This window comes from Papio anubis, chromosome 4 (genome assembly GCF_008728515.1).
Source record: "Papio anubis isolate 15944 chromosome 4, Panubis1.0, whole genome shotgun sequence".
Classification (NCBI taxonomy): Eukaryota; Metazoa; Chordata; class Mammalia; order Primates; family Cercopithecidae; genus Papio; species Papio anubis.
In genome coordinates, this window is record NC_044979.1 from 106920304 (window position 1) to 106935994 (window position 15691).

Sequence of the window (15691 nt, forward strand, 5' to 3'; positions counted from 1 at the left end):
AGGTCCTTAACAGATTTAATTGTTAAAAGCTAATTTTCTTGAGTTTTCTTTAGCTAGAATGTTTTGCCCAAGAATGAAAGTGATGGATGGTACTTCTCAAGGTACGAAAACACCAATGTCCCAGAGTCAAGTGTCTATTCTAATTGCTGCTGCACTCCAAACAGTCCTTCAGGTTGCTCATCTGTGTTATTTTTACTTGCTAAAGCAGAGGTGTCTGGGTGATGAATTATACAAGGTGCTCTGCTCGGCACCACTGGTGTGTTATAATAAATATTGCCATGGAAAGACAAAGTAAGGAAATGGTGAATGTTTTCATAGTGTGTGATGTAGGTTTCTTTGTTTTGTTTTGTTTCTTTTTTTAAAAAAAAAACAAAACAGAGAAGTAGTTATTAAATTGTAATCTAATTATAAATGGTCAAACAGGTGAATTTGGCAAAACTGTTTCAAGGCTTCAATCACAAATGTATGTCCATTCTGCCCTTCAAAATACATCTGAGAATAGCTCCTACACAAAAGTGTAACTGAGGAAGTGGAAATACCCATTTGCTAAAACGACAGTAATGTAGTGGAGCCCTAGCATCTTAGTGATGAAAGAAGAAAGGCATTATAATCAAACCTCAATTTCCATTTTTCTGCAACCTCTGATACTGCTACATTACAAAAGACACTAGTGCATTTCCCCAGTTCTCAGTAAAGACAAAATGACAGAGGGCTATAATCTGGCTTCAATTTGTTATAGTTTTCTGCACCAGTAAGGACACTGCAGAAAAGACTGTAAAGAGACAGAACTAAGGGTTTCAGGTAATTATTTCTCCCATCTTAACAGAACTCCAGTTTTCTTTAGATATCTAACATCCTGTGGTCACATAACATTCTCAGGAGAAGTATCTTATACTAATGGGTAATGGGTAATGACTAATCCAACCTCTGGACAGTCTCATTCCCTGTCCATGGCTGGGCGAGGCACAGTCAGAGGCCACAGTGTCAGCCAAGAAAATATGAGAGAAAGTGTGCTGAAAGTCTTTCAAAAACACTTCTACACACCTAGAAGAGATCCACCGGAAGAGATGGCCTCTTGTTCCTCTGAATATGTGAAGGTAGCCATCATCTTGCTACCAGACACAGAAGAGAAAGATGAAAATAACTTGGGTCCCTAATGACATCGCCAAACAGGTATGCTAACCAGCTCTAGGATCTATACAACTCTGGACTTATGCAATACATGTTCCTAGCAGGACATTTTGAGTTAGGATTTCTACTATTTGTAGCTGAAATTGTCCTAACTGCTGCATTATTAGACCAGGGCTGGGGTGAGCCTGTACACCATCACAAGTTATGTCACACCCAGAAAATATAATCTAATTCTAGTGTGTTATGTCCATAACTGGGACATTTCTTTTCATTATTAAAATCCTTCTATTGGTTTCCACTACCTGTAAGGTAAAGTCAAAACTCTCTGCATGGCAAATAACTTGTGATCTGACAGCTGCTTCTTCTGCTAGCACCTCTGCCCTTTGCTTCCTCCCTCAAACCCTCTGCATTAACTACACAGAACTAGAATTCCTCGAAGCTCCAGATCTTCTAGCTCACCAATTCTCGCTACCTGGAATTTTCAACAGCCGCCTCCCACCATCCACACAGTCATGCCTGCCTGATACCTCTTTGTCTTTGTTAACCCCACACGCTGGTATCGCTTCTTCTCTATCACATCTTCCAAGACTCTCCTTTCCACAGCCCTACCCAGTTCTTCACAAACCGAAGGAACCAAATATTGCCTCCCAGAGACATGAACGTGACTCAAATGTAATGTTACAAATGGAAAAATGTTTTATAATCATTTATTTATGTAAAGGACCCCCCAGTTAGCGTGAGCTGCCTGAGGATGGAGAATGGGTTCTAAATCCATGTCCGCAGTGAACCTGATCCTGACTCATAGAGGAACCCTAGTTATTAAGTAAATAAATGAATGAGTGAGGAAAATAAAATATCTTAGCTCTATCTGACATCAGAATATAATTGGGTAAGGTTCTACCTATTCAAAAGAGAATAACTGGCCCATTTGTACCAGAAATCAAGTATTCCAGCCACTCATCAACAATTTATTCATTTATTTATATTTTTACTTTTTTGAGGCAGAGTTTCATTCTTTTTACGCAGGCTGGAGTAAAATGGGGCAATCTCGGCTCACTGCACCCTCCGCCTCCCGGGTTCCAATGATCCTCCTGCCTCAGCTTCCTGAGCAGCTGGGAATACAGGCATGTGCCACCATGCCTGGCTAATTTTGTATTTTTAGTAGAGACAGGGTTTCACCTTGTTGGCCAGGCTGGTCTTGAACTCCTGACCTCAGGTGATCCACCCACCCCAGCCTCTGAAAGTGCTGGGATTACAGGCGCGAGCCACCATGCCCAACCAAGAATTATTTCTTTCAGGACAAGTGCTTTAATAACAACAACAAAAAATAGCTACCATTTCTTTTTCCACAGCTAGAAGCTGGGCATCTTCTTAATGACTTCACATTGATAATAAACACATGTGTATTTATCTGTGCCGTGCCTCCTGTCTTCTGTAAGGGCACCACTCCCTGCCCCCTCCACTCTCACTGACCCTGCACACACAAATATACCTCTTCTTTTGAAGACTTGCTCCTTTCTTGAAATAATCTGTTTTCATGCTGCTGCTAAAGACATACCCAAGACTAGGTAATTTATAAAGAAAAAGAGGTTTAATGGACTCACAATGCCCCGTGGCTGGGGAGGCATCACAATCATGGTGGAAGGCAAAAGTCAAGTCTTACATGGCAGCAGGCAAGAGAGAATGAGAATGGAGCAAAAGGGGTTTCCCCTTATAAAACCATCAGATCTCATGAGACTTATTCACTACCATGAGAACAGTACAGGGGAAACCATCCCTATGATTCAATTATCTCCCACTGGGTCCCTCCATAACATGTGGGAATTACGGGAGCTGCAATTCAAGATGAGATTTGGGTGGGGACACAGCCAAACCATATCATCTCGCAATCTTCAATCCTGTTCTTCTGACTGGGGCTGCCAATTATCCAAGCCAGGCTATGGGGATATGTGACCACGTCCAGGTCCCTAAGTATTCTTCTTTGTAATTTCTGAAATTGAAACTAAGAGAAAATATGTCTTGCTCACAAAAGAGCCTCATGAAAAAAGCAGGTTAAAAAGAAAAATTTAACCAATATATAGAAGATAAAGAAACAAGGGACACTGTTCCAGGCCCTAGATCCAGCTGTTGCTTATGCCAGAGCACCCTCCTCGCCTCACCGAACTTTCAGTTTGCTCTCTTCTTCTTTTTTTTTTTTTTTTTTTTGGAGATGGAGTCCCACTCTGTCACCCAGGCTGGAGTGTGGTGGCGCAATCTCAGCTCACTGCAAGCTCCGCCTCCCGGGTTCACGCCATTCTCCTGCCTCAGCCTCCCAAGTAGCTGGGACTACAGTCACTCGCCACCACCCCTGGCTAATTTTGTATTTTTAGTAGAGACGGGTTTCACCATGTTAGCCAGGATGGTCTCGATCTCCTGACCTCATGATCCGCCCACCTCGGCCTCCCAAAGTGCTGGGATTACAGGTGTGAGCCACCACATCCGGCCCCAAAATTACCCATCTTCTAACTAGGACAACATCCATTATCTCATTTAAGGCTCCAACCAACTGTGCACAGCATGTACTATCTTTATCTCATAAATAAGGAACCAGAGGCTCAGAACAGAGAAGAAACATGCCCTAGGCATAAAGCCAGTGACCAAGATGGGTCATTCAGATGCCCAAAGGCAATCACTCTACTTTCTTGCCTCTTTCTACACTGTCTCTCTCTCTCTCTCTTTTTTTTTTTTTGGCTTCCTAAATTCCAGTTTGAGCTCAGTAAACTCAGACATTATGCAAGTAAGTAGGTCTTCCCTTCACTAATAAACATAGATGCCATTGCTCTTGATTAACTCCTGAGAGTGTTACAGACTTCAACTGAATAACCTTGACGAAGTGCTCTGAGAATGTAAATAGACATTATTTTGGACCATGCTATTAGAGGTAACATTTGCTTCTTGCAATGTCAATAATTAGGAAGCAGGAAATAGTGCTTTTTTTTTTTTTAAAGCAACCTTAGAAAATGGTACATAAATATTTGGTATTAGTAATTAATTGAACATTAATATGTTTGCTTTAGACACCAAAATATAATTGTTATTTCAGAAGTGGGTTTCCTCAAGAGACCAAAAATTAAAATCAAAAGAGAAACCCTTTCTAGAAAATTGGATCTTTCTACTTTTGTAAACATCCTTTCTCTCCACCAGTTAGAGTTTTAATTGAGTATTTCTGTGGTCTTAGCACTTCTTTATAGAACAAAAGTGACCATAGTCTTCGAGATTAATTATTAACACAAACCTGAGAAGTGCTCAGAACCATGAACTTAGGAATGGAGAAAAACAGACATATATAAGCCAAGTGAAGATAGATTTGTGTGTAAATCTAATTTTCCTCAGAAGCAAAATAGGCATTTCTTTCAACATAAGGGTGTATTCAGATTAGCTCTGCATATTAGTAACTTATTTAATATGGCAATGGGCAAAAAGCAATCAATTAAAAAGCAATTTTGCTCTTACCACAGGGTGTTTTATCATTTGATGTCTAGCATTCAATCAGAATGTAACATTCTTTTAATATTTTATGAGCAGAAAACAACTCATTTTGGCATGTAGGCTTCAGAAACATGAGTGTTTTTTGTAAGCCTTGACAAATTTCCAGAATGGGCTTTGCAGATGATGGCAAGCAACAAGTCAAACTAAAAACTTAAACTTACAACTATTACAACATTGGGGAAATTATGCTTCAGGACAGATGATGGGCATGTGTTAAAAAACATAATGACAAAACTCATAGGAAAAAATATCAGTCCCAGCTCATTCTCCCACTTTCTGAAGTGTGTAGGAAGTTTTCTGAACTCCCTCAGGGACAAGGACCACATCTGGTTCCTTTGTACCTGCAGTGTCCCTCATAGTCTGTGGCATGTTTTAAGTACTGGATAGATTTCATTGAACAAATTAATAAATGTGTTTGTAATCTTAGGTGAAGAGAGACTGCTTTGACAATGCCAGGCCTCAGGTGTCCAAGCCCAGTCTTGATGCAGAAACCAGGCCTGAGTGAGTCGTGGCAGAATGTCGGGAGTCTTCTCTCCACCAGAAGGTGGGAGATGGAACAGTCTTCAGTGCACTTCCAGGGACCCGCGAGGTGTTTGCCTTCCACTTCCAGGGACCCGCGAGGTGTTTGCCTTCATCTCCACTCTGTTATTTCAGCCCACAGAGTTCTGTCCTGATTCCTGGATTGACCACCAGATACTCAAAAGGCCAGGGTGCCACTCTGCACCTGCCAGAGGTCAAGCCCTATCCCCTATTCTGTCCCCACCCCATCCCCAAGTACAAAATGAACACTCACCTGAGGAGGACTACCTGCCCAGACTCTTGCCAGCTGAGGTCCCCTCTGCCCACTGGATGGGGACCCAGTGACCCAGAGGCCAGCCCACGTCAGGGTCATGTTTACCCTGCCTGCACCTGCTCTGGAATTCAGCCATCTCTTCCAAGCTATTTCCCCCAGGCTGAATACAAGCTGTTCCCAAAGAGCTTCTCTCACTGAGATCACTGCAATTTCAGCCAGAAAATGAACACAACTACTCAAATCGTCACCCCAAATACTACCAATCCATTTCTAGACATTCTGCTCTGGAGAGAACCTGGAGGTGTAGGAGCACAGTGCGGTTTCTGAGTAATTCACTCAGGGACACAAGGCCCTAAAGTAGCAGAGTTGAACTCAGTTCCCCTCTATTACCAGCAGTCTCCACCTCCTACACCAGATCACTCTTCTTTGTTTACTTTTAGCAGGACAGACATATGTCCCTTGGGCAAAGGAGAAGAGCAGATAGCTGGGCATGGCACGTCATAGAACATGAGTGAAGGCACATAGACAGTGTGCCTTCTGCTGCCATCAAGATGAGCATAAACAGCTAAAGGGTGTCATCAGAAAGGAGGAGACAACGAAGGGCAGTGCAGAGCAGTACCTTGGACACAGAAATACCCATCTGGTAGAACACCACTACTCACTCCAGTTCCTGAAAATTAACTAGATGGTCCAGACATGCTTTCCAGCCAGCAGCCTTCACCAATTTCTCCCATGAAATTGAGATAAACATGAAACAGTCACAGTTATCAGATGGAGAAATTCAGCAGTATTTGTTTGATTTAGGACTTACATCCTTAAGCTGAGTAAACAGTAAGTGATACTGCAGACTGAAATCTCAGCGAGTTAAGTATAATTAGGGAGAAGGATAACTCAAGTCAAGGATCCACGTAAACAGAAATGTTCACATTGGGTGAGCTATAAACCAGAGTAGATGAATGCAGAGATCTCTCAGGTTACATTGCTACTGTTCCAATGCAAAAATGCTCATGTTCCATGTCAACATCGGCTGCTTCCTCCCATGAGCCCTCACTGGAAGATGATAAAGGTTCCCACTTGGCCAAGCAGGCTCAATTTCTTAGTATTTTTCCTTACTAAGTATTAAATTTTCTAGTTTATTTCAGCAGCACTTGTAGTCAGTTCTACACTGTAAATAAAACATAACTCTTTGTCCAATGTAATCATCGGATTCCTCCCATTAATCATTTCAGGCCATTATTTTAAGCTCTCAAGCAAGCAACTGAATATTTATATTTTCACAGTAATACCAAACACCCCAACATTTTTCTGTTGTAAACAGTCTTTTCTGGTGCTCATGTGATTAAGCCTGTAAGGAAAGATTTATATGTGTGTTGGCTTCTAAATGTTGGATGGAATGGAAGTAAACCACTTTAAGAAGACTCAATGTCAACAATGATAACGAGGACAGGTTAAATCATATCCACCGTCATAGGTTAAAGCCAAATTATGCCAATGAATGAAAGGCAAGAAAATTCTCATCCTTTCTTTTTCTGTATGTACTCTCATAAATTTTGTGATATAAGAAAAAGAGCAATAAAAATATTGCTGACCACATTTTTCATTTTCAGCTACCTATTTTCTTTAATAATTTCTTCTTTCTTAGAGAAAGTATTCCAAACAACAGAAACACTGGGAGCAAGAGAATTTCATTAAGGTATTCAATTTTTCTTTATAGAGAAAAATTGCTTTGAAAGAAAGAAAAGGATCTACTGGTAGGTTATAAACTGGAATTTTAAAAAAGAAATCCATAGTTTTTTTTTTTTCCTCAACAGAAGCAAGCCTGTTTTAATATGTACTCATTTACATGATATTTGAAACTCAGCCACAATATCTGTAAATTTCTCCATTCCCATAGGTTTTAATCACATTTACTTCCAGAGCAGACATGCAAAAGTATGTATTGTAAACCTGAGCCAAATAATAATCAACCTATGCACAGTGATGACCATAAGAAGCTGTCGGCGTCTTGGGATTTCTTCATACAGGTAGGGGCACAACCCTGGAAGCTGGGACTCTGCCAGGCTTCACACCCATGTGGGAAATAAGTATACTTACGCAACTCGCCCACTTTCAAGATCTCACACAGCATCTTGGTCAGCTCTATACTACTGCGGCCAAAGGGACATTCATGCTTATCTTCTCGGCTACTGTTCTCAAGCACAATCTGTAATGGGAAAGGGAACAGATTAGAAAGGCAATTCAATTGCAGAAAACATTAAGAATATCAACTTCATTCCAATAGGTGAATACACAGATCCACTTCAGATCCCCAAATGAAGACTCCCGGGGCCAGGACAAAATAGTACTCCAAGTATATAGGACCTAAAAGTCTCATTTTCCCCCACTAAATCTTTGACAACCCTCTTCAACCCTGTAAGAGGATATTTTGCTTGTTGGTTCCCCAATTACACAGAGGAGCCTGTGGAGAGCATTTTGGAATAGTACAATAAAGACTTTTTTATTTCAGTGACCAAACAACTCTCTCGTCCTCCCATTTCTATCCTCTTTTCTTGGGAATAGTAACTCCTTCTGTGACTTCAATCTCAAACCTCAATAGGGTATTTTCCAAGGAAGTCCATATTCTTACAAGCTCTTCACCCTCTGGCATCAGTTGAATAAATCATGCCTGGAAAATGTGACATGATGGACCAATCAGAGTCCTTTCCTGAGACTTCATACTAAGAAAAACTGGGGCTGGGTATGGTGATTCATGCCTGTAATCCCAGCCCTGTGGGAGGCCGAGGCGGGTGGATCATTGGAGGTCAGGAGTTGGAGACGAGCCTGACCAACATGGCGAAACTCTGTCTCTACTAAAAATAACAAAAGCATCTGGGTGTGGTAGCAGGTGCCTTTAATCACAGGTAGAGGGCAGGCTGAGGCAGGAGAATCACCTGAACCCAGGAAGTGGAGGTTGCAGTGAGCCAAGGTAGTGCCACTGCACTCCAGCCTGAATGACGGAGCGAGACTCCACCTCAAAACAAAAAACAACAACAACAACAACAACAAAAGAAGCGAAGGGAAGAAGGGAAGAAAAAAAGGAAGAAAGGAAGAAAAAGAAAGAAAGAAAGAAAAGAAAGAAAGAAAAGAAAGGAAGGAAGGAAGGAAAGAAAGAAAAGATAAGAAAAGATAAGATAAGAAAAGAAAAGAAAAGAAAAGAAAAGAAAAGAAAAGAAAAGAAAAGAAAAGAAAAGAAAACTGGCTCAACTATGCTGACGGTGCCCCTGGGGTGTGGACTTAGGAGTTTAGGAGTTACCCGGATGTTGGCCCTTAGAAAAAAAGGAAAATAAAACTAAAATGCAAGGTAAAACAGAGAGGAGAGGCAGCGAGAGACCTAGAAGTGTTTAAGACTGGTTCCACCTGTTCCTACTGGTCCCCTGTTCCTATAGCACAGCTACTTCCCTGTCTTTCACCTTTGGTTGCTCAATCCCTCCTCTGAAAATCCTTTTGTCCATCTAATAAATTATCCTCTTTTCTTAAGCTAATTTGAGATGTTCCTATCACTGTCAACTAAGGAAATTACTCTACACATAGATGGAACAAAAGCAAAACAAAATAACAAAACTCTCAAGTTATAAAACGTTATCCATGTCTAAAGCTGCCTCTCCAAAACTCATCCCCAGTAAGAGTTTTCTGGGACTTCCTTAATAGCTACAGAACTTTGAATGACTATCTCTCAGTAGCATCTACAATGCTGCTGTGCAGTGACTCATTCTGTCACCTCCACAGACTATGAACTCTTCAGTGGCAGGGACAGGTGTTTTATTCATGTAGTCAACAGTATTAATTGAGCACCTATTATTTACCAGGAAGATGGCTGAGCTCCATAAAATAGACAAGGGCCTGACCTCATTGAGCATTCATTCTAATTGAAGGACACAAAAACAAAAGACGTAGTTACACAGTTTATCGCAAGTGCTATGAAAATAAAATAATAACTTGTTGAGTGACAGAGAGTAACAGGGAATACTTGGGGAGGGGAGTTTAGATAACCAGGTGATCAAGGAAGGTTCTCGGACTATTGAGAATCAAGCAATGAGAAAGATCTTGCTATGTCAAGGTATATGAGAAGGAACATTCCAGATAGACATGAAGGTCAGAGCCCATTGAGGTGAGTTTGGCAGTGGGCTGGCCTCCCCAAAACATATGCACTCAGTCTGCCCAAGCACAGAGAATTTCACTTCACTCAGCCTGAATCACCCTTTTCCTTTTCAGGGAACCCATTCTGGAAAGCAGGAGGGGAGAACAACTAAGTTCCATTAATCAGTGAATTTTATTTCCCTTCTAAATGTTTTCTGAGACAGCCAGATTAGAGAGCTAATCTGAAGCTCCTGATGATGGGAGAAATGAACTGAAAAAAAGAAACAGAGCCAGAAGACAGTACATAAAGAAAAGACAGAAGACAGGTAGTTTTCATCGGCTCCCAGAGAGCACATTCCCTTGTATTTCACATTAACATTCTATTAACATTTCATGAGCACATTAATATTTAATGAGGCTGTGATCTGCATACACTGTAGGTAGAATTACTGCAGCCAATAAATGCTTGGGAAACATTTCCAAGGCACAGTTTATTACCAGACGCTAAATTAAGTAGTAATTTAAGTAATCAATATGTAAATCAGCTTGGAGAAGCCCTGCTCTTTATTTTTTAATGCACCATCCATCTTATCACATTTACCCACGTATAGAAAAATAAACCTGCCACCTTCTTGACTGATTTCTGTTGTCAAGGCAGACACAAATACTTAAAGCTATGTGTGTAACTCTTGAGATCAACTTTCTTACAAAAATACTGTAAAAAAGATTGTAATTATGAATGCTACTAGTTAGACACTACTATAGTGAGAGATAATTCTTAAGCTGGACAATGGCTTTTATTTAACACATTGATACATCTACATTCAATTTCGACATTCTGATATTAACCATGTCCATCAGAGACATTTTGAAAAGCTCCATTTGGAAATATCAAAGCTTATTTTTCATCTTTATTTTCCCCCTTACTCTTCAGTTTTAAGAGCAAATATGCTAGAACAGAAATCACAGTGAAGTACTAAGAGCTGCTATTACCACTCATCACACACCAAAATAAGTTCTTTCTGCATGTTTTATTAAAAAAAGCTGGATATCTGTGCAATATGAAGTTATGTTTTATAAAATGCTTCATAGTTTACAAAGTATGTTTATATATTCTCTATCAATTGACTTCCAACAAGTACATCCATTGATAAGGTAGGTATTATCAGTCTCTTAAGAATGCTGAAACAAAAGGTAGAGGTGACTTTTTAACCCTGGAGTCCTTTTTTTTTTCTTTTGAAGATGTAGTGTCACTCTTGATGCCCAGGCTGGAGTGCACAATCTTGGCTCACTGCCACCTCCGTCCCCCCCACTCCCCCTCCCAGTTTCAAGCGATTCTCCTGCCTCAGCCTCCCAAGTAGCTGGAATTACAGGCGTCTGCCATCACGCCCAATTAATTTCTGTATTTTTAGTAGAGACAGGGTTTCACCATGTTGGCCGTGCTGGTCTCGAACTCCAGACCTCAGGTGATCCACCCTCTTTGGCCTCCCGAAGCGCTGGGATTACAGGCATGAGCCACTGTGCCCAGCCTAGGAGTTCAATTTTTAAGGTTTCCAATGACCAAATCTCTTCCTGTCTCCTTATAGTTTACAAATTGGCTTCACATATATACCAAGAAACTCAGTAGATTTCATGTCTAAAGAGGCTAAGGGGAATTTGATTAATTTTTTCTATCTACTTGAAGTGGTCTATAAAGCCCTGCTCCTTCTAGACAAAGCTATAAGGTTCTGTGTCATCTCATTTATCCCCTGAAGATGACAATTCCTCATGGTGAGTGACCAAAGCTGCTGCAGTGTCCCCACAGACTTTATTTCCATAAATTCCAGGCTTTCCTCTGAATGCTCTGTGTTTCTTGGCACTCTTCTCCAATTGTGTAGATCAGGAACCTCTTTGGCTTGGGCATGACCATGAAGTGTTGAGTCCAAGGCCAGCCTCACCCAAGTATGAATCCCTTCTCTGGCTCTCTTGCCCTCCTTGCCTCAGCATACATGGCTGATTGATATTCACCTGCTCGTCTCTGACACAATCTCTCTTCCACTTTCTAATGAAGTTCTCTCTTTTTGAATTGGGAGAGCCCAATTCATTCTGTGTCTCCTGCAGCCAGCCCTGGAGGGCTTGAGGGCTTCTTTCACACCCTGTCACCTGTGGAGGCTTCTCTTCCACTGTGAACCTTTTCCATGTCACTTTGATGCTAACTTAGGGTCAGGTGAGGCACAGTGGCCTCCCCATAGGCCACACCAAGGACAGTGTGTGTGAGGTGGTACTGTCTGCAAAGACAGGGGACACAAAGCAGCTATGAGAAGCACCGCTAATGTAGAGACCTTGGACAAAGGTGCCGCCAACTAGGATGAACTTGCACGAGGCGCTGCATCTCTTTGTGAGATACGAAGACCTTATATAAAACCCACTTCATGGGACTGTTGTGCTATCAAGTCACGCAACAAATGCAAAGTCCCTAAAACTGCCTTCAGAGAGTTCGTGTTTTTATCTCTTTATTGCGCTCCCTCTTCCTGTTTCTGCATGGCCCATGGCCAACATTTCACGCAACACTTTTACCAGCAGCTAAACCAAAATCATGACTGCAGTGAGACTGGCTCTCTGATGACAGGCTTCTAGGGACTCATGAAAGTAAGCCAGAGGCCTTCTGGTTGTTTTAGCATGAGAGGCAGAGAGAGAGATAAAAGTAGGTCCTCACCTGCTTACAAGAAGAATGCAAGATAAAAAGTCCCATGTGCTGGTGTTTAGGCAGGGCTCTCCCACAGGAATGCGGGGTAATAGTGTGAAGAATGAACAAGGACCCCACAGAACCAGTCAATGCATGACATGGTGTTTCTGGCAATAAAGTCTTCAAACTAAACTGTTCCAGCCACCATAGGGCAATTGTCCTGAGAATCCTTGTCAATGTCACAAATCAGTTTCCTGACCCACTGCAGATCTTCTCCTATGCTAAATCAACAAATAAATAAGAAGCCTTATCAGTATCAATGAGATCTCCCCACACTCCAACACAGGGTCAGTGTCCCCTTAGGAATAGTATCAGGCAACTCCCCAGAATAAAGTGTTAGTCCTTAGATCATATCCCAAGACACAGATCTATTCCAGGGTCAAAGAGTAAGCCCAGTTTTGATTCCTCTTACGGAGACTTGGGCGCCACAGGGGAGTCACTTCTCCTACATTCTCCCTTGGTTCTAATGCTAATGATGATTGGTGCCAAGAAAACTGAAGACCAGCAAGAGAAAGAACCCTGAGTTGCCTCAAGGGGGCCGCACAAGAGGTTACTTGTGATCATGAATTTCAATCAAGTCCAGAGAATTAAACAAACATGTCCAAGCTCCAATAGGATGGTTTTAAACGAGCAGAGAAAGAACACTAAAATTATAGAAAGTGTGCCAAGCAGACAAACAAAATGGAACAGAGCAGAACCACAGGCTGCTAGTTCACCAGATCTGCCTAGAAAGGTAGTGAGGCGTGGAAGTAAATAAACCCAAAAGAAAAAAGGCTTTAGGGATGCTGTCAAGATGGCAGCAAAAGGCAACAAACAGCTAACAGCTAACATTTATAGAAAGCATTTCTCTCCCAGGCCTTCTTCGAAGGGCTTTGTACAGATTGTCTCATTCCACACACATGTACCAGCACATGACAAAATACTAAGCCATCTCACTTTACAGATGAGGAAACAGAGACAAAGAGATGTGTCATTGGTCCAAGGTCACACAGCACAGAAATAAACAGACCCAGCATGGAAGCTTAGGTGGCCTAACCCCAAAGCATATATTCTTGGTTACCAATTCCTATTGAATACAGAAAGGGTGAAATATTACAGTAATAAAGCTTTGAGCAGGAAAGACCTTCACATAGTCACAAAGGCGTGATCAGCACTGTGGCTCTGGACAGAAGCAAACTTCCTGGATCTGTTTCTAACAGACAAAATCAACTTCTTGGTGACTTTGTACATATCCCTTAACCTCAGTTTTCTCCATAAAAATGAGGGCAGGAATACATATCCATAAAGAGTTGTAAAGATTAAATGGGAAAACAAAATGGAAATAAAGGTTTCCTTAGTGCCTGAAACACCTTGAACACTTGATGGAGACAACTGATACTACTATCATGATAATAATTACATAAGCTCTTGTTCCAAGGTATTACTCTTTGCATTTCTGAAATATTCATATAGCTCTTGGGAAAAGCTGTCGAAAAAAACACAACAGAAAATAAAACATGGTTGCTGTAGCCGTTATTAATCTTGATTTTTGTGATAAAGTAAGGACTTGGGTGAAATAAATAATATTTCTTTCTTAGATGGGTTTCCTCAAGTTCTTTTAGCATCTCTTTAGAAAAGTGTGTCTTTAATGTGTGTCAGAATCACCTGGAGAATTTATTGAACGCAGGCTGCTGGGAGGCTCCCCTAGGGTTTGATTGAGAAGGTCTGAGGTGGAACCCACAAAAATAAGTAAGTCAGTAAACCAAGTCCTAAAGTTTTCTGAGACAATGAGGGGACTGAGGGAGAGAGAGTTAGAAAAGGATTTAAGAGAATATTTAAAAGTTATTTTCAGCAGCATGCTCTTAACTAAAAACTCCATCCCCTAACCTTCCCTGAGCCTTAATTGGTCATCTAGAGAGAGGCAGCCATCCATGGTTTGTCCAGGCTGCGGAGGCCTCAGGCCTTAGGACAGGGCCAGTGCTGCCAGGCAGCTGAGACGGGCTTTCAGAAGATTGGAAATGACCAAGTTAAGAATGTGAGTATAACTGACCACCAGGGAAAAGGACAAAAAACTTAAAGCGATATTTCTAAGAGCCAAATAACAATGCATCCCAGGGAAAGGAGAAAAAGAATGTATTAATATAATGGGTCAGACTGTTAAAAAAAAAAAAAAGAAAAGAAAAAAGAAAGACACACAGGGAATCAAGATAAATAATAATCTGGACAAATGAGAGGAATGGTATAAAACCCAGCTAATGAGGTGAAATGCTTCCAGAATAAAATTAGGCAATTGCACATACAGAGGCATAATAAAGGCCATAAATATAAAATGGCAAGGAATTGACTGGGTAATGGTATAGTAATTAAAGCCTGGAGGTTCATAATAGACCTCAAATTGAACATTAATCAACCAAAAAAGAAATGCTCCCTGTACAACAAAAGCAGGATGTGTGAAACACACAGAGCAATCACAGCCACGTTTTGCTGAAAGGTCCTCCCTTTGAGCATCACATTGGGTAGCACAAAGAGGCCAAAGGATTAAATAATAGCAGAATGACTTGTGTTTGTGCCTGCACAACATTACTGAGGGAAGCCGAGCTCTGTTGACTATTCAAAGGCCAGGAGGTATCAGGGGCAATCCTCCAGCTGACTCCCCCACCAAAGAAGCTAGGCTAAGAAGATCTCCCCTTTTATGCCAGTACATGTGTTCCTGGGCCCAAGGATGGGTACAGGTGTAGTGGGCACCTGTAGGCTTCACTCCAGGTTTATTTAAAGCAATAGTTCTCTAACTTGAACTTCTATTAGAATCCTCTAAAAGTTTATTAAAATGCAGATTGCTGGATTTCACCATCCAGAATTTTGATCAGACATTCTGGGGTATACTCACGAATCTGCCTTTCTAACAAGTTCCCAAGTAACACAGATCTGCTATTTTGGGACCACACTGTGGGAACCACTGACTTAAAGGTCTGTCACATCTACACTCCCAATTTCCATCATTAGCAAACCTTTTGTTTTTAAAGACATGTAAAGCAATGAAAGTAGAAAAAGAAATAAATCTGATTGGTTCTGGTTTGTTTTGTTTTTCCTGTGACTAATAAAAAAGTCATTAATAAGAATCAAAATCCATAGAGAGAGAAGGCAGAATGGTGGTTGCCAGGGGCTGAGAAGTGAGAATGGGGAGCCACTGCTTAGCAGGTATGGGGTTGATTTTTGGGATGACGATGATGTCTTTGGATCTACACAGAGGTAGTGATTGCACAACACTGTGAATGTATTAAATGCCATTGAATAGCTTACTTTAAAATGGTTAATGTTATGGCATATGCATTTCATCTCAATTAACAAAAAAGAGTTAATATATATTAGATGATTACCATGTGCAAACTCTCAAGTGTTTAGCTCATTTGGTCCTCACA

At 41.2% G+C, this 15691-nt stretch overlaps 1 protein-coding gene across 11 annotated transcripts in view; it reads right to left on the reverse strand.

Moving 5' to 3' along the window:
- ELMO1 (engulfment and cell motility 1) overlaps positions 1-15691 on the reverse strand; it is a 620389-nt gene that overhangs the window by 280238 nt on the left and 324460 nt on the right. For all 11 annotated transcript variants that reach the window (XM_021935213.2, XM_003896098.5, XM_009203095.4 and 8 more), the window contains one exon: positions 7547-7655. In XM_021935213.2, the coding sequence (XP_021790905.1) occupies positions 7547-7655 (109 nt within the window). The remainder of the gene's footprint in view (positions 1-7546; positions 7656-15691) is intronic.